Source organism: Sarcophilus harrisii, chromosome 2, assembly GCF_902635505.1.
Source record: "Sarcophilus harrisii chromosome 2, mSarHar1.11, whole genome shotgun sequence".
NCBI classification, from domain to species: domain Eukaryota; kingdom Metazoa; phylum Chordata; class Mammalia; order Dasyuromorphia; family Dasyuridae; genus Sarcophilus; species Sarcophilus harrisii.
In genome coordinates this window covers 351,396,321-351,423,620 of record NC_045427.1, presented here as the reverse complement: position 1 = coordinate 351,423,620, position 27,300 = coordinate 351,396,321, and the positions used below count along the sequence as shown (strand labels likewise).

Sequence of the window (27,300 nt, the reverse complement as noted above, 5' to 3'; positions counted from 1 at the left end):
TTAAAAATATTGGATATTAAAAGATATAAACATTTTTAATTGGGAGGATACGAGATACCAAGTATTCTTTTAGATCTTCTTTTAGGCTCAAATTTCAGCACAATATTCTTTGGGATATTGACCTTCTTGGGGAAAATAAGGTTTATTTGACCACCCTAGCTTCTCTACTTCACCTCATAGTAAGTACCCTTTCATCTCAGTGCCTAGGGAATGCTTGGCCTTCTACTTTGTTAGTTTGTGAGCCTAGTCGTGCTTTCATGTTTGCAGTACATTTACCCTGTTGATGGCAGAGCTGTCGAAATGGAATGGAGGGTATTCAGTCTTGAAATGATATATACAACATTACTCTTTGGTTTGAGGATTGTAAAGAATATACGAGGAAAAACTATTAGAAACTTTATTAAGTATAGAAATTCATCATTTATGGAGCACTTGTAGTTAAGACACACTCCCTAACCCTGAAGATAAAAAGACAAAATTGAAATAGTCGTTGCCCTCAAAAGATTGTAACATACAATCTTTCATCTCCTTTTGCATTTGGTTAATTGTACTTTTAAAGGAGTTGTTTTGTTCACTGGATTTTTTTTTCCATTTCACTAGTTCTGTTTTTTCCAAGTTGTTTTCTTTTTCCATTTTGCCAAATCTATTTTTTTAAAAGTGGTTTTCTTCAGTATATATTTTTCCATTTCATCAAATGTATTTTTAAAGAGTTGTTTTCTTCAGTTAATTTCTGTTTCCTTTTCCAAACTCTTCTGTAAAGCTCTTATTTCCTTTCTCCATTTTTCTTCTCTTTTTTAAAATCCTTTAAAAATTTTTCCAAGAGAGCCTTTTGAGTTAGAAACCAGCTCACATTCCCCTTTGAAAATTCATCTGGAAGTGTTTTGCCTTTAGTGTCTTCAAGGTTTGAGTTCTGTTCTTTCCTGTCTCCATAATGAGAGCTCTTTTGACTTTTTTGCTCGTTTTTAAAGGTTAAGGTGTGCTCCTAGGGCACAGGAGAAATTGTCCCAAGCTTCAGCTAGAAGGCAGCAGCAGCTGCGCAGAGGCTGGTGTTGCAGCTTTCCCACTGTGCTGGGTAGGTGTGATCAAGTCCCGCCTTTTATGCTGGGATTCAGAGGTTCACTATTTGCCTTCTGTAGTTGCATTGGCAGTCTCACAGCTAGTCTGCTGATCCTTTGACCTTCTGAACCAAGACAGCATAGTCAATACTGTTGTATTTTGACTGTGAGCCTTCCTCTAGATTCCCTACACAGGGCCTCTCTGCCCTGGCCTTCCTGTGCTGGGCCTGCACTGGGCTGTATCCCCCCCTTGTCTAATTGAGACAGATCTTTCCTGAAGTCCTTCCAAGATATCTTCTGCTGGAAATTTGTTACACTCCAAATATTCATGGGTTCTGTCACTCCAAAATCTGTCCAGAGGCTTGGTCTGGTATTGATTTGAGGGAAGCCAAGAAGAACTCAAAATCCTGTCTACTCTCCACCATTTTGGTTCTGCCCAAGAATAGAAACTTTCAAAACAAAAGGCTGTCAGGGAGAATGATGGAAAAAGATCTATTGGGTCTTCATGTGGAATTGGGTTTCCTTCTGGGATCACTGCTCCTTTACCAGTACAGTTTAGTGGGTTTTTACTGGATTTTTATCTTGAGTCTAGCAGCTCCAGGCATTAGGCGAAAGAAGCAAAGAACCTTGATCTGGGAATGCTGATGTTCATTTTAATTGGGGGAGGAAAGAATCCTATTGAATTTGAGGCTAGTTTATATTCAAACTAATCTCTAAGAAAAGGAGTTGGTCTTTTATTCCAAAAGGGTGATTTATCTTCCCTGTTGGATTTTTGTGCTTTCCAAGGTTTTTTTTAATTTAGTAGGTCTAAGAAGCGACTGTATTCCTTACGAGTTTGTGAATCTGGATGATTAGAAAGATGGCAGTACATTAGACAGATATAGGAAAGTTAAGAAGTAGATTTTGGAGAAAGATAATTTGTTCTCTTTTGGACATGTTGAATTTGATTTGTTTTCAGGCTATTCAGTGGGAAATGCATGGTGCAAAATGGACTAGGTATAAATATATAGATTTGAAGAATCATCTGCGTAGAAGTGATAATTAATTCCATGGCCATTGGTGAGGACAATGCTAGAAGGACAGATATATATGTAGAAGGGGTTGGAGAGAAAGAGGAGAGGAAAGGTGGAGAAAAGAGGACTCAGGACAGAATTTTGGAGTATACCCCATAGGGAGCAGGATAAGAATAATGATCCAATAACATTTATGATTATCAGTTGTAAGTTGGATTTTTTAAAAAATTAAGACAGTCATACTTCATTCAATTCACTCATCCCCTCTGTACACAGAACACTGTAATAAGAATAGAGAAAAAAATTAAACAACTTATCCATAGGGAAATAGACAAAAACACACGGTCGCTATAGTATTCTATATTAAGTATGTTATTAGAATTACAAAACAAATTGCTATATGCAATCCAAGGAGGGTCTTTGTAGACTGAGTATTTCAGGGAAAATTTCATGGAAAAGGCAATATTTGAGTTAGATTTTAAGGAATAATTAAAAATTTCAGCCAGAAGTGATGTGGAAGGAGTCCATTTCTGGCCATAGAGAACAGCACAAAGGGAGAAGGGAGGAGGGGGGTGTTTTTGTTTGTGAGAAAGAGAATAGTCTTGGCTAGAGAGCATGGAAGAATGATAACAGAGTGATGAAATATCAGATGATGTAAGGTCTTAAATTTTAGTCAGAGAATCTTGAATTTTACTCAGAAGGCAGCAGGGAATCATAGAAGATTTTTAAGCAGAGAAGAGATGCATAAGAAAGATCATCCTGTGGCAAAATGTACTTTGATGAAAATGACATCATTTGTTTCTTTTAGTAGTTGGATTTTAGTTATGTTGTGCACTGGGATCTTATTTCCAATCGCTGTTTAGCTAGAACTATTATGGATCAATAAAGCATCTGAATTTTTTTTTTTACATAAGATTATTCTGTTCATTTGTATGAAAGTCAGGTTAAAGTGAGGTTAATACACATTTGTTAGGAGACTATTATAGTCACAGCAGATAGCAGTGAGGTTAGTATTATAATAGTTGCAGTGGGATTAGAGAGAGGGAAGAATATGAGAAGTTGTTGAGGCAGAATCTGTAAGATTTGGTGATACCCCATGGGAAGTGAGAGAAGGAAGAACCAAATATGGTGCCTACATTTCAAAGATGGTACAATGATGGTCTTATGCAAAAATAGGGTAAAAAGTGGAAGCAGTCTTATGGACAAAGAAACTCAGTTTTAGATTCTGAGTTTGAGGTGTTTTTGGTAAATCTTGGTAAAGATGTATTATTGTAAACATTTGGAGATGGGAAACTAAATCCCAAAAGGAAAACTAGGTTGGAAGATTATACACTTGATGAATCCTCTGCATTATAGTAGTAATTTAGTTGAATTTGGGAGTGAAGGAATTTGCCAAGAGAGTGCAGAGTGAAGAATGACAAGGACAGACTTGGGGATACTTAACTTGAGGTTCACATAAGTCCCCCTGCAACATCAGAGGATCCAAGAACTTAAAGGGAAAACATCTTTATTTCAATGGAGTTTGTTTCCTTTGTAATCCTATATATTATGAGAAGAGTATCAATAAGCTTCACCAGACTTTCAAACAAGTCTTTGAAACAAGAAAAGTATGTGCTTCCTATGTAGCAAGTACTGTGCTAAATATTTTACAAACATCATCTCATTGTTATCTCATTTAAATTATCACAATTCTGGGAGATAGGTGCTATGATAAGTGAGAAAACCGATGGCTCAGGAGGGCATATTTGAACTTGTCTTCCTGACTCCAGGTCTACTGCTCTATCTGTTTTGTTACTTAGCTGCCGCCAAGAGGAAAACCAGAGGAGTGTCCAGTAGGGAGGTGTTGTTAACGGTGACAAAAGCTGTAGCATGGTCAAAAAGGAATGAAAACTGAAAACAGGCTATTAAATTTAATGGTTCTTAACCTGGATTTCAGTATAATTCTTTTTTTACAATATTATGTATTTTAAGCATTTCAAAACATTGTTCTGAGAAAGGGGCCATAGGTTTCAGCATAGAGCCAAAGGAATGACACAAAAAAAGTTAAGAATTTCTGACTTGGGATGTCATGAGGGAACTTTGAGAGAATAGCTTCAGTAGACTACTAAGTGAAATAAAATTTAGGGAAGAGGGAGGGGAGAATTGAAATGATTATGATGTAAAGATCAAGGACATCAATAAGAATTTTAATTAAAACAATTATAATCCTAATTAATGTGCTAACTACCCTTTCTTGCCTATAAACATTAAGCCCATAATGCAAATGAAAGAATTTCTATTCTTACAAAAGGATTTTTCCTTAATATGTTACGTAGAATTAACCTAAAATCAGTAGTAGTATTACATGTAATGGGGATAAATTAAAGTCTTTCCAGCAACATCAAAAGTAGAGCAAAAGTGTTCATTATCCTCACTATTTTTCAAAAGAAATGCTTACTATACCACTAAGACAAGGAGTCAAGGGAATAAACTTAGATAAATAAATCTACTGCTTTTTATAGGTGATACAATGGTTTATATAGAGAACTTCAAACAACTGAAGATCACTTGAAACAACTTCTTCCAAGTTGCAAGATATAAAATAAAATCATATACATGATAAACATTTCTCTTTATTACCACCGAAACCTGGCAGACAGGTCTACCCACCAAAACACATGTAAGAACTACTATGGATACAATCACAAAGGGATCTTTAACGATTAATATGGATTCTAAATAATTGGAGATATAATCTTTCTAGACTGAGCCAATTAAACTAGCAAAGAATTACTTTTTAGAACTAAAAGAAAACAAAATTCATTGAATGGTTCAAAAGGTCACACATCTCAAACTATTCTACAAAGCATTAATTTTCAGAATTAATTGTAACTTGCTATTGTAACACATGAGATATACAACAGAGGATCCTAGTTTTTGATAATGCCAAAAAAATGAGTTACTTGGGTAAGGACTCACTTGCTGTCATTGACTACTATGACATAAACGATACCTCCTTCTGGACTTGGTTTCAACTCTCACATCTGGATCTCTTATTTCTGAACTGTTCCATTATGACCTTTTCATGAGTTCTTCTTGACCTCTGAGGTGGTTGTTCCTTCAAAACATTCTGTCTTTGCTGCCTCTATATGCAAGCTTCCTTGACAATCTGATTCCTATCTTTTCAGGGGTCACCTTTATGCAAATAACTCCCAAATCCATTTTTTCAATTCTGCTTTCAGCATTCCAGTTCCATAACTTGCTCATGGATTGCCCACCAGTACTTGATATTCCACATATCTTTCACGAAACTTTGTTTTGCTTCTCTTAACTTGGTTGTATGTGTCAGTGGCACAACCATTCGCAATGTCATGTGTTCAGAATAACTTGGTGTTATGTTAGCAAGTCCTTTCCATTATACTTTTGCAGTATGTGATCTAGCTCCTCCTGCTTTCATGCCACATAACCCCTCAATACCACTTTTCTGCACAATCGCTTTACTTCCAGCCTCTAAACTCTTGTTGCTGCCACTGCTAAACATATCTTCTACATATTGACATCAGAGATCTTGTAAAAACAGCTTTTTTTCTGTTATTCAAGGTCCTCTGTAATTGGATGTCTCCCTATTTTTGAGCCTTATTTCACATTGTTTCTTTCACCTATTCTTCATCTCAGTCAAATTGACCTGACCTGCATTTACTGGCTCCTCTGCTCACACTTTGCTCTATAACTGGAATCCCCACCAGTTGTAACCAATCCTTGCTTAATTTCTGAATTCCAAAGCATCCTTTAAAGCCTAGCTTAAATACTGCCTTTTCAGAAACTTTTCATAAAGTCCCCAGGTCTGCAATCACATTTACTCTCTTGTCATATAGCTCTTTGATGCATTCACCATTTCTTTTTGTTGTGTTCTGTCTAAAGACAGAAAGCTGTCTTTACCAGGCTCTCAAATTTAAAAAAGCAGGGATCTTGTTTTTTTTTTTTTTTTTTAATAACTTTTTATTGACAGAACCCATGCCAGGGTAATTTTTTACATTATCCCTTGCACCCTCCCTCCCTCCACCCCCTCCCCCAGATGGCAAGCAGTCCTATACAGGTTAAATAGGTTACAGTAGATCTTAGATACAATATATGTGTTGCTCAGGGAGAATTGGATTTAGAAGGTATAAATAACCCGGGAAGAAAAACAAAAATGCAAGCAGTTTACATTCATTTCCTAGTGTTCTTTCTTTGAGTGTAGCTGCTTCTATCCATCCTTGATCAATTGAAACTGAGTTAGATCTTCTCTTTGTCGAAGAAATCCACTTCCATCAGAATACAAGGGATCCTGTTTTAATTAAACTTTCCTGTTGAAATTAAACTTTTTTCCTAGTTCCTTGCACAGGGTACTTAATTAAATTCAATTCATTTGCAAGTCATGACATCACTTTCCTAATGTAATGGTCCTCTTTGAGACAAAGAACTTATATTTGTTGAGGATGCTTTAAATGCTTTATTTTCAATACTTTTAATTTTTGAAGAAAGCATTGAAAATAAAGCATTTTGAGAATTGTTGCTTGAAGATATTCATGAAAGGTACAGGTGGAACTAACCCATTTTCCCTGTAAACTTTAAAAAAAAGTTGTTTAATATTTTAAGCAGAATATCTTTACATCTTTTCAAAGGAAATGATTGAAAATTATGTTCACTGGAATGAAGATATTGGAGAATGGCAGCTAGTAAGTATACTTTTACAAGCATTAACATTAGAATAACCTGTTAGTCCCATGTTTGCTAATTAATTATTTTCTTTTTATTCAAGAAATGTGTTGCCTACACAGGAAATAATATGAGGAAGCAGACTCCAGTACCTGATAAAAAAGAGAAAGATGTAAGGGTTTCATTACTTTTGTTGCTATTACTGTTGGTTTAAGAATCTTGTTTATTACATTGTTCAGCCAGCCATATGGCCATGTTGCCCATTACCCTATGGATGAAGGCCTTTTAAGAAGAGTATTGTTCGAAGGGATATTCTAGTGATTGTTGTAGGGCGAGTACTCAGGTAACACTCATTGTGGCTTAGTGACTTAACTTTATTCCTCTGATGTTTATCTGTAGATAGAGGATCTTCAGACTGTTTTGGAATCTGAAATATGTCTGTAATGATTTCTTTAATTGCTGCTTTGGTTTTAGGCCAACAGGGAAATGCAACAGTGATAGAGAAAAGGATTTGTCATATCTATTTCTAGAGAAATGTGTCACACATCAGAGGTTTTTATTTTTTGCCCTTCAGCACTTGGTGATCATTCTTTGTTCACTAGACTTAGGATAAGAATGTCAAGTTGCTTGTGTAGAAGACATCTTTTTGAATTGCATTTTTTTTGTGACTTTCATAGAATTTGATATTCAATAGAGTATATTTATTGAAATGGAATTAAAATTGTACCATGTTGTTTCTTTTACTTAGCCCTTTGAAGTGGACCTTTCCCATGTGTATTTAGCTTATACTGAAGAAAGCCTGAGACAATCTTTGATGAAATTAGAGAGACCACGCACTTCAAAGGGAAAATCAAGGCCCAAAACTGGAAGAAGGTAAGAACATTATTGAATCATAAATCCTGGGCTTAAGTTATTCTAGTCATTAAGACACACATTTTGTTTTTATTTCTGTTAATACAACCAAGATTTTGGTTTAAAATTTTGTTTCATTAAGAAATATTGCATTGATTTTTCCAGCCATAATATATCTGATCAAAGGAATTTAAAAGGACATATTATTGTATGTTTGAATTATTCTAGCCCTCTTGACTTACTTAAGACTGTACTGAGTCTCCCTTTGTTCTTTGTAAACACCACAGAAATCTCCTGCATTGTCTTAGTCTCAAAATCTTTTGAGTCATGAGAAATACTTATAACTAATCTCTTCTGGTGAGATGCCTCTTTTGCTAAATCAGTTGTTTAAGAGAGGTATTTCTTAATAGACCATTTCTGATAGATTTCTTCCCATTTTCTCTCAATTTAGGGAAATATCCCTTTCCATGTCTATGTGTTTTCTTCTTTGAGTTTCTATCTTCTTAATATTTGTGTCAAATGGAAGTTGTATTAGCAGCTACATTATTCATCAGCCAACTGGCATAATAGAGATAAGTAGCTTATCAAGAAAAAGTAAGAGTCCCATGAGTTAAGCTTTCATTTTTTTCTAATTTTTTTCTCCAACTCCATGTCCAAAATGATCCTGTTTTGTTTTGTTTTTAATATCTATAAGTGATACTATCAAGACAGGAAGTGAGAAGCGTGATTTTTCAGTATTTTGAAGGATAAACATGGTGATTTTGTGTCTTTATGACATTTTCATTTCTTGAGAATTGAACTTGATATAAAGCTAATTATGTATACATGCTGAAGAAGTACTAACTTTGACATATTTTTGACTTAACCTTACTGGATGCTTCTAAGGAATAGACAGTCTACTTTTTATTCTAGAATCCTTCCCCCCCACTTCACTGCCTGAGAAGTAAGTCAGCTTGATAGAAGTAATAATTTTAAAGATTATCTGTATGAAATATGAAATATGTATCACACTGTATAAATGCTCACATTTTGGCATTTTGAGAAAACATTCATTTTCTTCTTGTTTTCTCTCCAAAACAGAAAGCGTTCTTCGAAGCCTGAGACTGTGATTGATTCTTTGCTTCAGTAAACGTTTACAAATCTGAAATCACAATAAAATTAGTACATGTTCTAATGGTTGGCCTAGCTATTTAGTTTACCTGAGAATATTGAGGATTTTTCTGTAATTTGATACAACCAAGGCTATAAAATAATGCCTTACTCTGGAGTAAGAATTAGAAATTATCTTTTGTCCAAATACTATTATGCTGTATATGTTATGTAATATAATGTGTTCAAACAGCATAACTAGTAGTTGTTAAATTGTCATAATGTGCACTACTACTATTTGTTTTGTGCAGGAAAATTTGAAAGACCATAGTGCACAGTGACAGTGTACAATGCATATGTAAAGTGACAAGCTATTTACCCAGTACCTTCATAGAGAGAAACTGAATTTTAAGACATGAAAAAGTTAAATGTCATGTCATGCCTTGCACATAGAAACTGGCAGCTTCAAGTATCCTGTGTTGTACTGTTGTGTTTGAATGTGGTAGCTTTCATTTATGATATGGCTCTCTTTCACTATTTGAATATTTGCTCATTGCAATGGTAGTATTTGCTGTAGTTAAAGTATGAAATGAAGCAGCTCATCTAACGAAAACAGAACACATCTTTATCATGTCAACAAATAATGTACACTGACAATGTACTCCTTCCTCCTCTTCAGTCTTGTATCCCCATTGTCTTACTGTTAATTTAAATTCAAATGAAACACATTTTTGTTTGGGCTAATAAAAATAGCAAAGCCTGTGGATTTATATTTTCAGTGAATTGTCGCTAATTTAAGGGTGCCACATTTTTTATAACAAGTACTTAGAGAAATCATGAGATCAAATAAGTTAATAATTTAAATAGCCATTGTATTGACTCTCTTGAAATCTATTTAATGTATGGGTAGGTGAATTGATGTTTTGATGGTATCTAAGTCTATTTGATTTTAATTATTCTTTACTTTTGGAGTGAAAGAAGATTCTCATTCTTCAGAAAACCCTCCACACTTAATGAATAAGCAGACTTAGAAATTAACCATTGATAAAAGAAATCAATTGAGAGCTTTGCAGATGCAGTTGGTGTTGCCTTTGAGTTAGAAGCCAAATAAAAACACTCACCTGGAAGATGTTTAGAGGAAACTGATTTCCTTCTCAAGCCCATTCTTTAAGCCGGAGACTTTTATTTCCCTTCTTCAGATTTCCTGGATTCGGAAATGTGGAGCATACATCTTTACCTCTTCTCACACAGTCATTTGAGTGAGGTCATTTCCCTATTTAAAACTGGTTGGTTTTTAGTTATGATTTTAAAAATGTACAAAGTACTTTATTAGAAACTCATTCATTATTCTCCTCATGGTAGTCAGCTACTTACAAAATGTATAGTTACTTTTTTTTTTTTTTTTTGAAACTTGAACTTCTACTAACCACTAGCATTTTAATTTTTTTGTGTGAATTTTTAAACTTAAAGAAGTCATTGTTAGCTAATGCTAAATCCCAATGGTTGTAGATGTCTCAAATCCTCAAAAAACAGTATTTGTTGACTTAACATGATTTCAATAAGTATTTTAGATGTTCATTTATGATTTTTTTGGACCTAAAGGGGTGAAAAATTGGTAAGTTACCTTCAAGAAGAAGGAGCACTAAAGTTCCTGAGTGTGATGAGAATAATTTGTGTTCTTTCTTGGTAGTATGTGAGAAATTTTAAAATCTTCAATACCTTCCTCATTTAGAATTTATAGCTAAAATACTGTGAAGACTTTGAGTTGAATTTGTGTCCTGAAAAACAGTGTCAGTAAGATTCCTTAAAAATTTACCTGTTTGGGGGCAGCTAGGTGGTGCAATAGATAGAGCACCAGCCCTGAAGTCAGAAGGACCTGAATTCAAAAGTAGACTCAGACACTTAACACTTCCTGGCTGTGTGACCCTGGGCAAGTCGCTTAACCCCAATTGCCTCAGCAAAAAAAATTTACCTGTTTTTCAGAGACCTATCATGTACTAGAGGCCAAGTGGCACTGAGGAAAGAGTGGTAGATCTGGAGTCAGAGGGTGTGGGTTCAAAGCTAGGCCTGAGACTAATCACCTTCTGACTTTGAGCAAAGTGGTTAACTCTCTGAGCCTTAGTTTTTTTCATCCATAAAATGAGGGTGTTGGATTAAGTAGCCCCTCTGGCCTCTTTCTAGCTTTAAATCTAAACAGTTCTGAATTCTGGGAGTAATATCTGCAGAGAAATCTTTTTTGTCCAATAGAAGTATAGTTAATATTTTTCTTTTCCTTTTGTGAGTACATTATTTTTCAATGAAAAAAAAAAGTGTGCTTTAATAAAGGAAGTATCTCTGAATATAAAAGTATATAACATATAATAGCTTACATTTATAAAGTTCTTTGATATTCCCAAGTCACTTTATATACACTTTTATTTGTCTTTAACAATCTTTTGAGGTAGGGAGTATTCATATTATTATTATTATCCCCATTTTACCGAAGACACATTTGAGATTCTGAGAGGTAGGTAGTATTTTGTCTAAAGTCATACAGAGACAGGATTTGAATTCAAGTATGTCTGACTTTAATACTCCCTGAATACACTGAACTAGAACATAGATTACTTCGTACCATGTCAGTTTTTCCCTCAAAAGACAACTCATATCTATGAAAGCAAAATGGTTATGTTTTCAATGATACAGAAAAATTAAAGTGTTTATCCTGGAGTTCCTTATGTTAAATGAACATAATTTTCTTAGTTTTATAAGATATTGACATTAGATTTATTGACCAGGAAGCTTTGAAGCAAGAGAGGGACTGAGTTTTGGGCCAATCAGTAGTTATGATAAAGTTTACATAACTAATATGCTAAAGTGAAATAAACTCATAAGGCTCACTACATTTAAAAACCCACAGGCTTGAGTTTGTAGTGACTTCAGTGAAAATTCCATGAAAGTGCACAACACATAGACATTCTTGAAATGAATGGATTATACATTATATAGATAAACTTGGTCTAAAATATAAATAATTAGGCTCTTGAATATTTCTTATGTTTTCCCTTTGATTTAAAAAGTAATAAGAATTAGTTATTAAAAGTAGCATTGATGGGATGGAGGTTATTAATTTATAATTTGTGATTTCATAACTTTTTTTAGGATATTAAAATATGGTGGCATTCTTCATAATATACACAATTCTTCATTGAATTAAATGCTAGTTAACTAACTACTAAGACATTTCTGAATATGCACACAAGATGATGTGTATTTCTCTCAATCACAGTTGTTAGTTGACATGTTTGTGAAAACTTTTTGGGTGGGAGGGAGAATAATTTTTATTTTTTATTTAATAAAAAATTTTGATACTTTAAAAATTAGTTTCAATTAAAGCCCTTATTGCCTTGAATATTTTGTTTTTTCTGTGATCCATTTTATCTATAACACTCATTTTAGTTTTAATATTTGTTATGCCTTTTTATTTTGCTTTATAATATGTTTTTAATAATTTCTCTTTCCCCTAAAATCATATCTTAAGGAATCTTCCTTCCTCCCCCCACCTTCCCTTCAAGGCTTAAAGTTAAGGAAAAATCTTTTTTCCCATTAGAACATATTGATGTTTGGTCAAGTTTTAACGTATGTTTATACTTTAATGTTATTTAACTATTCCTGGTTCTAAAGTGCTAGAAAATCATCTCCTTTAGTGCCTTTGATGAATTTACACTTTAGTCTAAACATATATAAACTTTTAGCAACAATGCTGTGTATGAGCCCTAAATAAACATTGTATAGTTAGCTTCATTTGTATTATTTCTTTAATTTTGAAAGTATTTATTTGTTTAATTTTTATGTAAAAAATTTATTTATGCTGTAAATACCAGTATTGTATGTATACATAATAGCATGTTCATCCTGATGAATAAAAATCTTAAGGTTAATGTGGATCTGATCCTTCTCAATTCTTTTAATGCATATTATTCCCTTTTTTGGATATTTTATAGGCACCATATATTTTTATGCTTAGTAAATCATTTTATTGGCAAGGGAATAACCATTTTAATAGTATCTACTCTGTGCCAGACAATGTGCTAAGTACTTTACAAATATTTCATTTGAGCCTCACAACAACCCTTTGAAGTAGGTCCTATTATTATCCTGATTTTACAGTTGAGAAAACTGAGGCAAACAAGGGTTATTAAATGACTTGCTCAGGATGATATAACTAATAAGTTTCTCAAGTTTGAACTCAGGACTTCCTGATCCCAGGCCCAATGCTTTGCCACCTTGCTACTCCATCAGTAGTGCTATAGAGAAAGAGGATTGACTCGTTTTAAATCCAAAAAGGTGTGGAACTTCAAAAAAAAATTTGTTCAGAAAATTATACTTTAAATACTCATTACATCTGTAGGTCTATTATACAACAGTACTCTAGGATCAAGATTACTATCTTTTATAGTTTGTGATTTCGTAACTTTTTTAGGCTATTAAAATATAGTGGCATTCTTCATACTATACACAATTCTTCATTGAATTAAATGCTAAATTACTAAGACTTTTCTGAATATGCACATAAGATTCAAGATTGCTATCTTTTCATTCACAGATTCTAATATCCTATGATATTATTCATATGCAGATTTTTTTCATTTTTTAAGAAATTGGTGTGCTCACAAATGACTGGTAAAGTAATTGTAAGAGCTCAGATTAGCCTGAACATCCAATGAACATGTGTCTTCACACAGGTCAAATTTTAAATTGGCCTGCTTAAAATATTTGTCAGTTTTACATTGCCCTCCACTTTTGTGTTGAAAACCTTGTTTTTGATTCCTCACTCCTGACATTTTTCACATCTAACTAGTCACTAAGCCTTATTGATTCACATGTTTTCCTTCCATTTTATTCCCATTCATCATATTTAAGTTCCAGAATGGCTTCCTTATGTATAGATGTGGTCATCTCAAGCCGAACAAAATCCTGGAATGGCTGGCTATTCGCTAAGTAAACTCCAAACTCCTTTCCTTTTTTTTTTTATTTAATAGCCTTTTATTTACAGGATATATACATGGGTAACTTTACAGCATTAACAATTGCCAAACCTCTTGTTCCAATTTTTCACCTCTTACCCCCCCACCCCCTCCCCTAGATGGCAGGATGACCAGTAGATGTTAAATATATTAAAATATAAATTAGATACACAATAAGTATACATGACCAAAACGTTATTTTGCTGTACAAAAAGAATCAGACTCTGAAATATTGTATAATTAGCTTGTGAAGGAAATCAAAAATACAGGTGGGCATAAATATAGGGATTGGGAGTTCAATGTAATGGTTTTTAGTCATCTCCCAGAGTTCTTTTTCTGGGCATAGCTAGTTCAGTTCATTACTGTTCCATTAGAAATGATTTGGTTGATCTCGTCCAAACTCCTTTCCTTAGCATAATGCTGTACTCTTCAGACTACATGTTTTCCAAACCCGCCCAGCTTCATTTCCCTGTTATGCTATTCGTTATGATTGGAACACCCTCCCTCCTTCTTTTCAGTTGAATCCCTCAATAGTTAACTTCCCTTTTATTGATCTTTTTTACTGGGTACCTTATGTAATATTTAGTTTTGTAATTCTCTAATTTCGTCATGTATTTTATATTATGGTTATTTGTATATATGTCATTTCCCTACTAGACTACAAGTTTATGATAACATACCTATACTTTGTATCTTTCTCAGGGATTAGCACTATGTATGTCCTTTTTGATTACTTAACAAATGTTTACTAAATTTAATATGAAAAGCTAAAGAGTTACAAAATAAGTTAGGTTATTACTCTTACTGAATTCACTGAAATTAGTGAGTTCATCTTATTTTTGAAAAGTGTTAAAAAGTACTTTAGATTATTAAAATTTCTAGTAGTGTGTAGGCAAAGAGCTACACTGAGAACTGAGAACCATTTACATGGATCTTCATCCTACTTTTTCTTGCTTACTACTATAAGTAAAATTTCCTGTAGAATTAAAATCTGGAAACAACAAAGAATTACCATTATTTATACAAGACAGTAAGTGAACTGAGATTTATAGTTATAAATATATATAGCATAGTTGAGGTGAGGGTCTAAACCTAAAACTTTTTTTAAAACTTTTTATGCTAACACATTTGGTAAAATTATTTGAACTTATGACTGCTAAGTTGTTCCATTCTCAAAGACAGATAATTCAGTCCTGCTTTGGAAGCTAAATAAGTGAATGTGTGGGAAAATGAATCTGAAAAGGCTACTTCAAAAAAAGCTAGTTTCCTCTTAGCATTTGCTGGGCTTCCTGTGACCCAGTCTTCATTTCTTTTATCAATGTTATCTGAACATCATATTGTCATTCTCAAAACTTGTATAACTTTGAATTTCTTTAATAAAGATCAGTTACTCCCACTTTTGGAGGTTGGGAAAATTTTAGTGTTTAATTGGAGACAAGATGCATTTATGTAGAAAGGCACTTACCTGGGACTTTACAACTAATAAAATGTTTATCAGAGTTGATAAAAATCTTAGCAAGAGGATATTGCCTAACCGAAAAATACAAGCTGTATTACAGAGTAATCATGGGGACTTCGCTTTCTATTCCAGTGTAGGTAAGAGAGGTTTGAGCCTATAATGATTATCCTACTACCTCAAAAAGTTGATTATGGTAATTATATGCTGTGAGATTGAAAATATTATATAATAAATCAAAAGTTGATTACTTTCCTCTGAACTTCTGCAGTACTTAGAGCTGATACCATAACAATCTAGTATCTCATTACATTGCCACCTTGTACTGTTTTGTAGTTGGCTTGTCTTCCCCCAACAAAATCATAAATTTTCTGAAGCCAAATACCATGTCTTAATATATTTCTGTAATTCTGGATTGCTGAAAACATGATAGGTGATCAATATGTTTTTGTTTATCAAAATTGTGTGACAATAGTTTGATTCATCTAGAAAATAGACAAAAAGATGTGCTTATAGGAACAAAGGTAAAAAACTAGAGAAAGTGGGTAAAGCATTTCCATTCATCCTTAAGTTCTCCATTTAAGTGGGGAAATACTATTTGCTTGCTTAAATTTAAGTTCAGGGGATCCATGATGTTCCTTTGGTGACATCTTTCCCTATTTAAACTTTGCAATTCAGTCAATTGGCCTCCTTTTCTAAATGAAATTATTTCTCAAATGAGATAATGTATACAGAAGGACTTTGTGAACTTTGAAGCACTAGACAAGTTTCAGGTATTATTATCATGTTATCCTTCCTCTCCCACATCCCAACCCCATTGCCTTTGTCCTTCCAGGTACTGAATACCCTCTCCCTGATAAGGCTTTGCACTGAAGGTAGCCCAGAACCCCTCTCCAATGCTTGGGTCCAGCCCTGTACCAGCAGTCATTCATAGGGACATGTAAATAGGTTGTCTTAACAACTAGACTGTACGCTTCTTGAGGGCAGAAACTGTTTTTTGCCTCTTTTTTTTTTTTTAAACATCATTTAGCATAATGCTTGGTATATAGTAAGTCCTTAATAAATGCTTGTTGATAGACTGACATGGCCACACTGCTTAAATGAACAGAAAGTCACAATGCAATCCTGGTAAGATGGGGAAACTTGCCATCACTTGCTAAGGTGCACTGTGCCTTAACATATGCTCTGATGCTATGCATTCTGGACCCCTTAGTATTGCCACTTGACCTATTGTACCTTCAGGCCTCCTGGGCTTAGTCATGTTATCTACTACTGCCCCCAGGAGTCCCTGGAGTTGTCCATCTGTCCTTTAGTGTATAGTCTCCTCTCACTTCAAGAATGGCTCCTTCAGAGGAAGAGCTGCCACACTTCTCCATTTACATCTCTATGGTGCAGTGCCTAGTGCACTTATTTTTGCATGAAGGGTCCTCTTCTCCCAGTCTCTGCATCTTAGCTGGGTAGGTAAAATCCTACTGGTTTTTTTAAGCAGGGTGTTAAGTTGTTTTGTCTTGCGGATGTTTTGGCAATCAGTTTAAGCCTATGACACCCTTCTCAGAATAATGTTTTTATGTTTGATTTTTGACAAGCAATCAGGATTAAGTGTTGAAATCGGGGTTAAGCCATCAGGGTTAACATCTGTTGAAATAGTTTATAAAAATATTTTTAAAGAACAAGTTCATTGATCTCAGTTTAAAAATCCTCTGATTTTAATAGCAGCATAAAAGCCACCTCCTTTCTGAAGTTTTCCCTGATTGTCCTCTCTGCCCTTTTCCTTCCTTTGAATTACCATAATATTTTTCAACTTTTATGGCATTATATTCTGACTTTTTACTGTTGTTACTCACTGTAAACTCCTTGAGGTTAGGGACTTATTCTTGTCTTTTTATCTCACTTAGTATCTTACCCGTAGCCTGTCAATTAAATTTGCTGACTTAAAGAATTAACTGATTGCTATATATCCTTCACTAGTGTAGATTTCAGTTCTCCCACATCTTTATCACATAAGTGATTCTTAGTTGTGTTTTCTCCATCTAACAAGTATAAGCCCTGCTTCTGATTGGGTTAGGAGACCCTAATAAAGACCCAAGTCTGTGATCTCTGGATGAACTAAGGTAGTACAGTGGTTAGAGTGGGTCTGGAGCGAGGAAAACCTGAGTTAAATCTGACCTCAGACACTGGCTGTGTGGCCTTGGGCAAGTCAACTTCTGCCTCAGTTTCCTCAATTATAAAAGGGATAAGAAGAGCATTCGCCTCCTAGCATTGTTGTAAGGTTCAATTGAGAAAATCTTTGTAAAGTGCTTAGTATGGTTCCTGGCACCTAACTTTTAAGCTTGTTTCTTTCCCTTTCATATTGATTCTTAAATGGTTAACAAGATGAATTGAAAAATTAGAAGACAAAAACAACACTTTCTTGTGTACTTTCTCACTGGCCCTAAGAGAATGACTTTCTCAATTCCTGGTTGCATAATCACTTTCTAGACTGATCTTTTGTGGTTAAAAGGGTTAGTTTTAGGTTTTTTTTCCCCCCTTCCCCTAATTTTTTTGAGGGCTAATGATTCCCCCCTTTTTAAAAATACTATATTTTATCACTTCCACTGGTGGCATTTTATTTAAAATTATATCTAGATGTGTCACAGCTGTCACAAATTAGTTTTGAATTGGGTTTTGTGGCTCTGGGAGTATATGAAATAGGAGACTATAAATAAAAGAGCCCTGATATTAGATCTAATTTTTTTTTTTCAAAAGTGTGTTTAAACAAGTGTGTAATGACTTAGCATCCCTTAAATTCATATTAGGCCTTTCTCAGAGATTCCAATACCAAATTCTTTGATGGTTATATTGTCTTGTAAACAGTTTCCTAATTTTATCTGCTTTGTTTTCCTCAACTAGATTTTAACTTCCTTAAAGTCAGGGACTGTCATGCATTTTTTTTTTTTTTGATCTGTCATAACACCGAATCCAATTCTAGAGCCATAATAGGCACTTTATTTCTCAAAAAATAGAAACCATTAACTAATAAAAATAGCTAATACAGATTAAAATAAAATATCAACCTTAATGTATATTTTATTTAATTATACATTATAAATATATAAATAGATTGTTTAAAATATATAACTATTAGAAAATTATAAATTAAGATTTATTCTCTAAAATTGTGTGCTTTTTGAAAATATCTTCTGATTGATGGTTTTTAGTTTGCTCAGGAAATCTTGCAATTTAGTAATCTTGGTTTCATTCACAGGACATTTGGTCTGTAAAGGGAAACATTATACATCAGCTTATTTCATTATTCTACTTTTGCCACTATTTCTATTTACTTGGGGACAAACATATTTTTAGCTCCTGACTCTTGGACCCTCATGGCATCTCATTTAAAGCTATAAGTAGATGTTTTCCAGGATATTATGAATTTCTTATAATTGGGCCTTATGTCTACTAGTGGAATAGCAGGAGATCATTCACTTATGTTTTGTATCAACAATTTTGGCTATTGAAAACAACGCTCATATTTACATCAAACATATAAAACAGATGACTGGCTATAATTTAGCAACATACTATTCTACCAATGGAAGATAAATTCACATTTGCATGACATTTTGAATGGCAACTTTAAACATCTCTGTCACATTCGTAGCTACTTCCATTAATATTCCAAGAAATATGCTGTTGAGGATGTGAATAATTTATCCTGTTATGCTGTAAAAGTTTGAGGAAAAATGCATGGATGGTAGGTGGGACCTATGCAGTAGAAGTGGTATGAGAATCATAAACATTTTAAGAGCAAAAGGGGCCTTAGAGATCATCTACGCCCAATTCCTAATTTTGCACGAAATAAATAACACCTATGATAAAGGAAATGGCTTGCCTAATTAGGGTCACAGTAATATATGAAAATAATTAGATGGAGTCTGTGAAAATAGTGACTGACTGAATGATGAATTGGACAGTAGATTGAATGATGAAGGTGAGCAGTAAAAATGCATGCAGCCATCACTGACCTGATTCACTAAATGCATTAGGTTTCTACACATTTTCTTTAGCTCTTGTCTTGGACAGCTGTTGGAGGCCTGTTGAAGCACAGTGACAGCTCTGCATAGTGTTTCAAAGTCATTCACTGTCTAGAAAGAGAAATAGTTGTCATAGAAGCCCATAGTTTCTCTATCTCTCTTACTCCCCTTCTTCCCGTCTCCCCCTCTTCCCTAAGGAGATCATTTTCTTTTTTCTTTTTTTCTTTTTTATTTAATAGCCTTTTATTTACAGGTTATATGTATGGGTAACTTTACAGCATTAACAATTGCCAATCCTCTTGTTCCAATTTTTCACCTCTTACCCCCTCACCCCTTCCCCCAGATGGCAGGATGACCAGTAGATGTTAAATATATTAAAATATAAATTAGATACACAATAAGTATACATGACCAAAACGTTATTTTGCTGTACAAAAAGAATCAGACTCTGAAATATTGTATAATTAGCTTGTGAAGGAAATAAAAAATGCAGGTGGGCATAAATATAGGGATTGGGAATTCAATGTAATGGTTTTTAGTCATCTCCCAGAGTTCTTTCTCTGGGCATAGCTGGTTCAGTTCATTTATGCTCCATTGGAAATGATTTGGTTGATCTCATTGCTGAGGATGGCCAAGTCCAACAGAACTGGTCATCATATAGTATTGTTGTTGAAGTATATAATGATCTCCTGGTCCTGCTTGTTTTACTCAGCATCAGTTCGTGTAAGTCTAAGGAGATCATTTTCTAAGGAGAATGTAAGTTTGCTTATCTAAATATCAAGTATATTTTGACTACCTAAAGCCTTTTTTGGATAAAAATAGAGCTAAAGGATTGTATATGTTAAAATGAAAACATGCTTTAAGGTTATTTCTCTTAAATATTGTTAGATTTATGTTACCCCCAAGGACGTACATAGTGGAATGGTGTAAGTATTAGTCAAAGATCACTTTGATCTTTAGCTTTTCTTTAACAAAACTGGAGCCTTCTGTTTCTGTAATTAGCAGACAGGGATTTTAGAACTTTACCATTGTCACATCATGGAGATATTAGCATTAAAGAATACTATTTCTAATTATGTTAAAGAAAACAGCTTTAAATATAGGCCAGACAGCATAAAATATAACTGTTTATGGCATGGGGTCCAATATTAGTCATATATCCTGATATCTTTATTAAACTTGGGTACTTGCAATCTCATTTCAGAGCCAAAATAATTAAAATCTGTATTTGCTGATCTTAAGTTAACTTTAGCATTGCCATTCTGTCAGTGAAATCAATGCCAGCTTAACAAATAGAAATTCTCTGAGTTTTAAAAAGCAGTTCTTTTATGGACAGGAGTTTCTCTATTGTGAATCCCTTTGAAAGGATGTTTGTATTAGTTATGTTTCATATCAAAGCCTACAATATATTGAGTGAGAATAGCTCACTATATATTGATTGAGAATCTCTGAATCAAAAATTACTTCATCTAATTTAACCTTACATTTGAATAGGCATTCCTTCTATACCATCCCTGATAAGTGGTCATCCAGCTTTTCCTGAAGATTTCCAATGAGGGGAAGCCCCCAAAGTAAAACAGCCCTCTTTTGAAATGCTCTAATTGTTAAGCAGATCTCAGATCTAAATTCACCTTTTCACAAATTTAGTCATTATTTGCTTTCTAATTTGCTTATTTCACTTCTTTTGAATTCCAGGGAATTCCAGGACCTTCTTGGTCCTCAAGTCAAGTCAGTAAGCAATTATTAAGTGCCTACTATGAACCAGGCGCTGTGTTAAATACTGGAGATACAAAGAAAGGCAAAATATAAACAGCCACTGCCCTCAAGCAGCTCATAATCTGATTTGAGAGACATCTGGTAAATGAATAAGTTGCATATAGGATAAATATAACTGAGGGAAGGCATTAGAACTAAGAGAGATTGAGAAGTCTTCTAGTAGAAGATAGGATTTCATCAAGTACTTAACATCTCTACTCAGACCATAATCATCTTCCCCATTTGGTAACCAAGCCTATGCCAAGGTTCCTAGGCTCTGATATGTTAGCTTTTGCCTTATTTTACCAGGATGCAGATCTCCATGTTACTTCTTGGCGTTCTATGTATCATATAACCAAAGGTTCCCCAGTTATATGTTGTCTTCTTGAGAGGAGTGTCTGTCTTGTCAATTTTTGTATCCCCAGTAGTTAGCACAATGCCTAGCATTTACTAAATTTTTACTAGCATTTACTAAATGTTCAATCTATATACCCATTTCTCTACCTATTTGTTAGATCACTACTTTCTATAAAAATCAAATAACCTATTACTCTATACCAGAGATTTGTACTCACCATGGCCAGCTGAGAACATGAGGACATCTCAGGTAACAACTTTCGAGTACTGGAATTCTTGACACATACACACACACACACACACACACACAAATCCAATATGTTGAATTATTTAAAGTTATTATGAGTATTCAAAAAACACTTTTTCCTACAAATACTGCCTTTCTTGGACACAGCTGTAGATATTTTGCTTTTTTTGAAATAAACTTTTTATTCCAGAAATTAACCCAATTAAAAGAAGAAAAATAAAACAAGGATGAAAGAAAGAATACACTGAAATTATTTTAGAAGATGTTCAACAACTTGGGGACTGTTAAAAACAGGGGTTCCCAAACTGGCTATACCAAACAATGAGGATCATACATTGAGATTCGAAAGTGTGATATTAAAGGGGTTATGAGTTACAGCCACTGTGTCTGGACTCACCAAACTCAATAAATTCTTATACATAGTTGAAAAAGAAACAAAATATTGTCAAAAGCAGGAGCCATTTAATTACACATAAGTATCCCTGTGAACTGCATATTCACTTAGAAAATCATATATTAACATTTTATTTTATTGTATTTTTATTTTGTTAAATGTTTCCCAATTCCATTTTAACCTGGTTTGGGCAGCATGGGGAAATTTAGTGGACTGCATGTGGCTCACGTGCTACATGTTTGCCACCTCTGCTATAGAAGTTTATATGGAGCCACTCTGATATTTATGAGACTTAGAATCATGAATAATTTACAGTTGTTTCACTGATATATTTTTTAAAAATATTTATTGTGTGTCAGATCCTATTTCCAGATAAAGAATGCAAAATTAAACTTGGAGACATAGTTCTTACTCTAAAAGAGCTAATCTTCTAATGGTAGAAATGAGAGGCACAAATTATCACTATGCTGGAAAGTACCAGTTTTATAAGCCAATTGTGTACTTAAGATATATAAGGAGTTTGCCATGGATTGGAATGGAAGCATGCTGAACACATAAAAGGAGCAAAGCGAGCTTAAGCACAATAGTAAATGTTTTGCTTCTCTTAATCTTTAAAATGTTAACTTTGGCTCACTGTTTACAGGTGATGGTGTGGTAAGAAGGCTGACTGGGATCAGGAAGATCTGTGTTCAAGTCTTTCCTTGGATACATGTGACTATGGACAAGTTGCTTAACTATGCAGCACCCCAAACTATTAAGTTACAGCTTAATGGTCTCTCAGACTATTAAGTCATAGACAATTGACTGATTCATATCAGTAAAGAGAGTTTTTACTCTTTACAATGGACCAAATAAATGCATATATATATATATTTCCCCTATTTTTGGTTAATGCCCTAAATTTTCACTGTTATTTATTTTAGTTCCTTAGAAAATAACTTATTTGTATAAATCTAATAATCCATCAGAGAGAGATTATGGCTTTCTTTCTTGAATGCAGTCTGTTCACTGCCTGCCACACTTGTTGCGTCTCTACACTGACAGACTATTATATGGTACCATCCTAAAACATTCTTTTGTCCTTCAGTTACGGTACTTTGTCACTCACATTTATTTCTCTATTTTCCACTGACTTTTATCTCTTCAAAGAATTTTTTTTTCTGAGTACCCAAGATAAAGTTCCAATTGGTCTAATTATTATCCCTCCACAGCCTACATCTATTGGGAACAATATGGGAGAGTATCTTCTCCTGTAAGATACTGCTCATTTTTCAAAGCATCTTTACAAATGTTGTTATGCCATGTTCCCTGTACCTTAGTAGGACTGATTTCATTTAGAAACAAAAGAGGTGAGACGACTCACTAAAAACTACAAGTTAATGGCAGAACTTAGATGAAAACAAAATAGTTTTTTTCTAGCCCAGGCCACTTCCCATCATATGTTTTCAACCTTGTCATGTAAAAGGAGGTTACATCAAGTATTTGTCACCATTTACATAAGTTTCCTTCAGTGCCTTGAAGCTACAGAGAGGTTGCTCTTGTCTTCAATTAGGCAAGTTCTAGAATTTTGTTACTAATTTTTTTGTAGTGTTGCTGAAAAGAGACTTATAAAACAACTTTCAGCTGCCAAAGATGGGTAGAGGGACCTTGTCTTAGTAAGTTTTTTTTCCTCTTGCATGACACGATTGAGATCTGATAAAGAAAAGCCCAATGGAAACAAGAGCTATGCAATCACTTGATACTGGTGTCATAAAATATAATATTTTTTCTTATGATAGCCTTATGAAGTAGGCAGTACAACTCTCTGTTTTGAGATGAGGAAAGTAAGTCTTTCCCCAAGGTCACAAATGTCAGAAACAGATTTTTAACTAAACCTATCTGACATCAAATAAATGTTCCTTCAAAGCCCAAGCCCAAGTTATGGGTCATCTATCTGTATGTAGGATGATTGTGTAATGCTTTCAAATTAAAGTTGAGAATAAAGTGTCAGTATTGGTGTTATCTAATCATAGGCAATCCTGCCTCAGGACTCACTCTGCCCATCATTCAGGAATGCATAGAAAACAAGCAGTTAAATAAGAAACAATAGTAAATTGAGACTTTTGGGCTTTCAGTCTTGGTCATGTTTCCATGAAAACAGGAACTGAAGAGCACAAAACTATTGATACAGCTTTAGTGTTTGTCAGAGAAAATTCACTATCAGCTGCTAAATCTGTGTCCTCCCACTATAGAAGAAGAGGGATTAAGGAGACCACTTTGCACTGCTAGGATGATGAGTTTTTAAGATTTTTTTCTATAAAGCCTTCAAAATGTTTTGCTAAGACAGTTAAAGTCGCAATTGCTCTAATTAAGCCAGCCTTGATGAAAATGAATTTTAGATGACCAGAGAAGAAAGAGGAAAAGTGAGAATCTGTCAACATTTCGATTATTACATACCATTGCTAAGCTAAAGGAAAAGTTCTCTTATTCTGTAACATAATTACCTGTTTCTATTGGTTGAATTTTGTCTGAGAAATTGAACAAATTGACAGAAACATACCAAGTACGTTCTATTAGTACTTTGAGTCTGATATAAATTATTGTGGCTTTCTCTGACTCATTCCCCCAAATAATCAAAATAAACATCAACATTCCCTTTAGTAAATCAAAATATCACCTTTTTCTGAAGGCAGATTTTTCACAATTCATTTGCTACATAGCTTTACATGGGATTCTTTGTAGGATACTCTTTAACTCCAGTATATAGTACTCTTACCTTTGTATCCTCAAAGATGTCTAGCACTTCCATCTCAGAGCAGAGAAACTAGCAGGGAAAATAGAAAGTCATTGAATTACAGAGAAATAATCATTGAATTATAGGAATCCCCAGTTATTTAAAAAACAAAAAAACTAGTCTGGCTAGGTGAAAGCAACTTTTAGATTTTTTAAAAATTGTTTTCTATCGCCAGAAGTATCCATTGTCTTCTCTAGAAGCTGTTGGATTTTTCTAATACCAGAATCTTTTACTCAGACACCGACAAGAGCAGATGCCCAATAACCATAACCTAGGTACCTTTTTCGTGGTGAGAGAGCTCGCAGAGAGGATGATCTCTCTAACCGTGCTTCGGCAGTTTCTTCTCTGTCCGTGGACAACACCACTAGTACATGTTAACAGGCAGAACAAAGTTGGTATCAGTTGGAATGTGAGACCCATTCTCAGATCTCTATCAGCAAAGTCACAACAGTTGAGCATTAATTTACCAAGAGAAGCTAACCGTGTGACTGATCTGAGATGTCTGTATTTATAGATTCAAAATTGCTGAAATGAAAGGAAAGAAGGTGATTTTGTAATTTTAAAAATCATCGCCATCTGATTATCCATCACTTCCAGGACAGACAATGTCTCATAGAAAAAAAGGTTAAAATTTTCCTGTGAAATCACACAAGTAGGAAAATGAAACCTTTTAAAAATCAACAACAAAGTTCCAGTGTAGGAAATTGCACCATATTCTGCTCTATAGATTAATCTTTTTTTCTCAGCTTGGGGTTGCTACCAGCTTTTCACTTTGCAGAGGAGGAAGAGGAGGCCACAGGTGTCCAAAATTTGTTTCAGTGCAACTATGTAACCTCCTGAGAAAAGCTACATAGTAATAGCAGGAAAGTTTGACTGATAAAGCATTCAGCCATGCTTTTTACTGATGGAGGGAGCACCTCCATCCTCCCTCCTCCTCATTTCTGGGCTCCATTTCTGGGGCCAATGAGACTTTCCTCTCACACTTCAAAAGATAAAGAATTCATGGACATTGTCAGCCAATTTGTCCCAGTTTTCCCCTGGCACTCCAAGGACTTTTTCCCTGGCACTGAATGGATTCTGCCTGGGCTCCAGCTTTAGAAATACCACTGACTTTGGGCATCAGCAATCTCAGGAATGAGTCATTCAGTCTTCATTCAAGCATTATCCAATGACATCCAGATTAGACATTGATGATCTGGCTCTTCTATAAACTCCATGCTTGACTCTGGGCTGGTACTGGGGAGTTCTAAAGAGGTGGAAATGAGTTGTTTAAGATTCAAACCATGCCTTTGTACAAACCATGGCTCTCTTCTGTTCCAACTATTGATCTCTCTGGCTCAACTAAAATCTTACCACCTACAGGAATCCTTCCATCACCCCTCTTTATTCCAATGCTTTCCCTTTTTTAATTTCTTTTTTTCTGCATATGGCTTGCTTTGCATACTTGTTCACATATTTCTTCCATTGATTTTTTCTTTTTTATTGATTATATATGTGCATTCATTGTTTTTTATACACATTTCTTTATGGATCATAGTGGGTCTTCCATTAAATTGTAAACTTTTTGAGCATAGGGACTTTTTCGCCTCCTTTAGTATCCTCAGAACTTAGCATAGTGTTTGACATAGTAGATGCTTAATATTTATTGAATTGTTGAGTACCAGATGTGTGCAGAACATCATTGTTTAGTAGCATCCAAAACTTTGGGACTCTGTGGACCACAGTACGTCAATAGTCTCCATGGAGTTTTCCCAACAAAGATATTGCAATGATTTGACATTTTCTTCTCCAGTGATTAAGGTAAACAGAGATTTAAGTAATTTACTCAGGATCATTCAACTTTCTTCTAAGTATCAAAGGTCATATTTGAATTCAGGTCTTTCTTTCTCCACTCAAAGCACTCCATCCACTGAGCTACCTAGCTCTCTCCTGTACCATGCTAGGTGCCAAAACATTGCTTAGCAGTGCTGCATTTATTAACATGTTTATTCGGAAATATTCCTAGTTTTTGATGTAGACAATCCTTTTTAAGGTATTTTGGAAAAATTTCAGTCAGGTACTGGGCTTTTTGGATCAAAGCAGTCGAAACCCAGAGACATTTCTACTGATGGAGGGAGCACCTCCATAAGACTTCTGGGGCCCACGAGACTTACTCCCAGGTTTGTGTCCCCAATCAGCTCAGCTGAGCTCTTTTTTTTCCCTTAAAATTTTAAAGTTAATTTCCTAGTTTTTAGTATAGGTCACTTTCTACCATATCACACCTGAGGAAGCATTGATTTTAAACTTCTGTTTTGTAGTTTCTTTCCAAGACATTTTTATAAAAACAGAAAAAAGATTTCTAACAGAGTCAGCATTTTCAAAGCTCTTTACATACATTTTTATCTCATTTAATTTTTACCATATCCTTTAGAAGTAGGAACTTAAGGTATTATTGTCCTCACAGCAAGATTTATAACTTTATTTGTGGTCCCACAGTGAATATCAGAAGCAGGATTTGCACTCAGGTCAGATTTCAGGGCCAGTGAACCTGAGTCCCTTTTTAAAATTAATATAATTGATGCTGCTAGTCTAGGAGAGAGAAATTTGGAAAATGAGTGACATCTCCATCAAAAA

The 27,300-nt window shown here is 34.4% G+C and overlaps 2 protein-coding genes across 6 annotated transcripts in view; one reads left to right on the top strand and one right to left on the bottom strand.

The window, feature by feature from the left end:
* The window catches only part of KIF3A (kinesin family member 3A), a 70,006-nt gene extending 47,219 nt beyond the window's left edge, over positions 1–22,787 (top strand). For 4 of the 5 annotated variants that reach the window (XM_031953107.1, XM_031953106.1, XM_031953105.1 and 1 more), the window contains 4 exons: positions 6,712–6,765; positions 6,849–6,917; positions 7,494–7,618; positions 8,678–9,456. In XM_031953107.1, coding sequence (XP_031808967.1) covers positions 6,712–6,765; positions 6,849–6,917; positions 7,494–7,618; positions 8,678–8,726 — 297 coding nt within the window. In that variant the 3' untranslated portion in view covers positions 8,727–9,456. Of the gene's footprint in view, positions 1–6,711; positions 6,766–6,848; positions 6,918–7,493; positions 7,619–8,677; positions 9,457–22,557 lie in introns of those variants that run through there. The other variant, XM_031953104.1, reaches the window with a different exon arrangement.
* On the bottom strand, positions 18,197–25,107 carry IL4 (interleukin 4). Its single transcript, XM_003756491.3, has 5 exons — positions 24,967–25,107; positions 24,670–24,717; positions 21,492–21,548; positions 19,153–19,272; positions 18,197–18,402 (listed from the first exon to the last, which is right to left on the bottom strand). The coding sequence occupies exons 1-5, from the start codon at positions 25,105–25,107 to the stop codon at positions 18,298–18,300; spliced, it is 471 nt and encodes a 156-aa protein (XP_003756539.3). The 3' UTR covers positions 18,197–18,297.
* Between the last annotated feature and the right edge of the window lie 2,193 nt (positions 25,108–27,300).

Excerpts from the sequence above, each read along its gene's own strand:
- IL4 (XM_003756491.3), bottom strand. The coding sequence starts at position 25,107 with ATGGGTCTCACATTCCAACTGATACCAACTTTGTTCTGCCTGTTAACA. Across the intron at positions 24,718-24,966 it reads GCTCTCTCACCACGAAAAAG|TTTCTCTGCTCTGAGATGGA; the intron begins GTACCTAGGTTA and ends TTTCCCTGCTAG. Across the intron at positions 18,403-19,152 it reads TAATGCATTTAGTGAATCAG|ACCAAATGTCCTGTGAATGA; the intron begins GTCAGTGATGGC and ends TTCCCTTTACAG.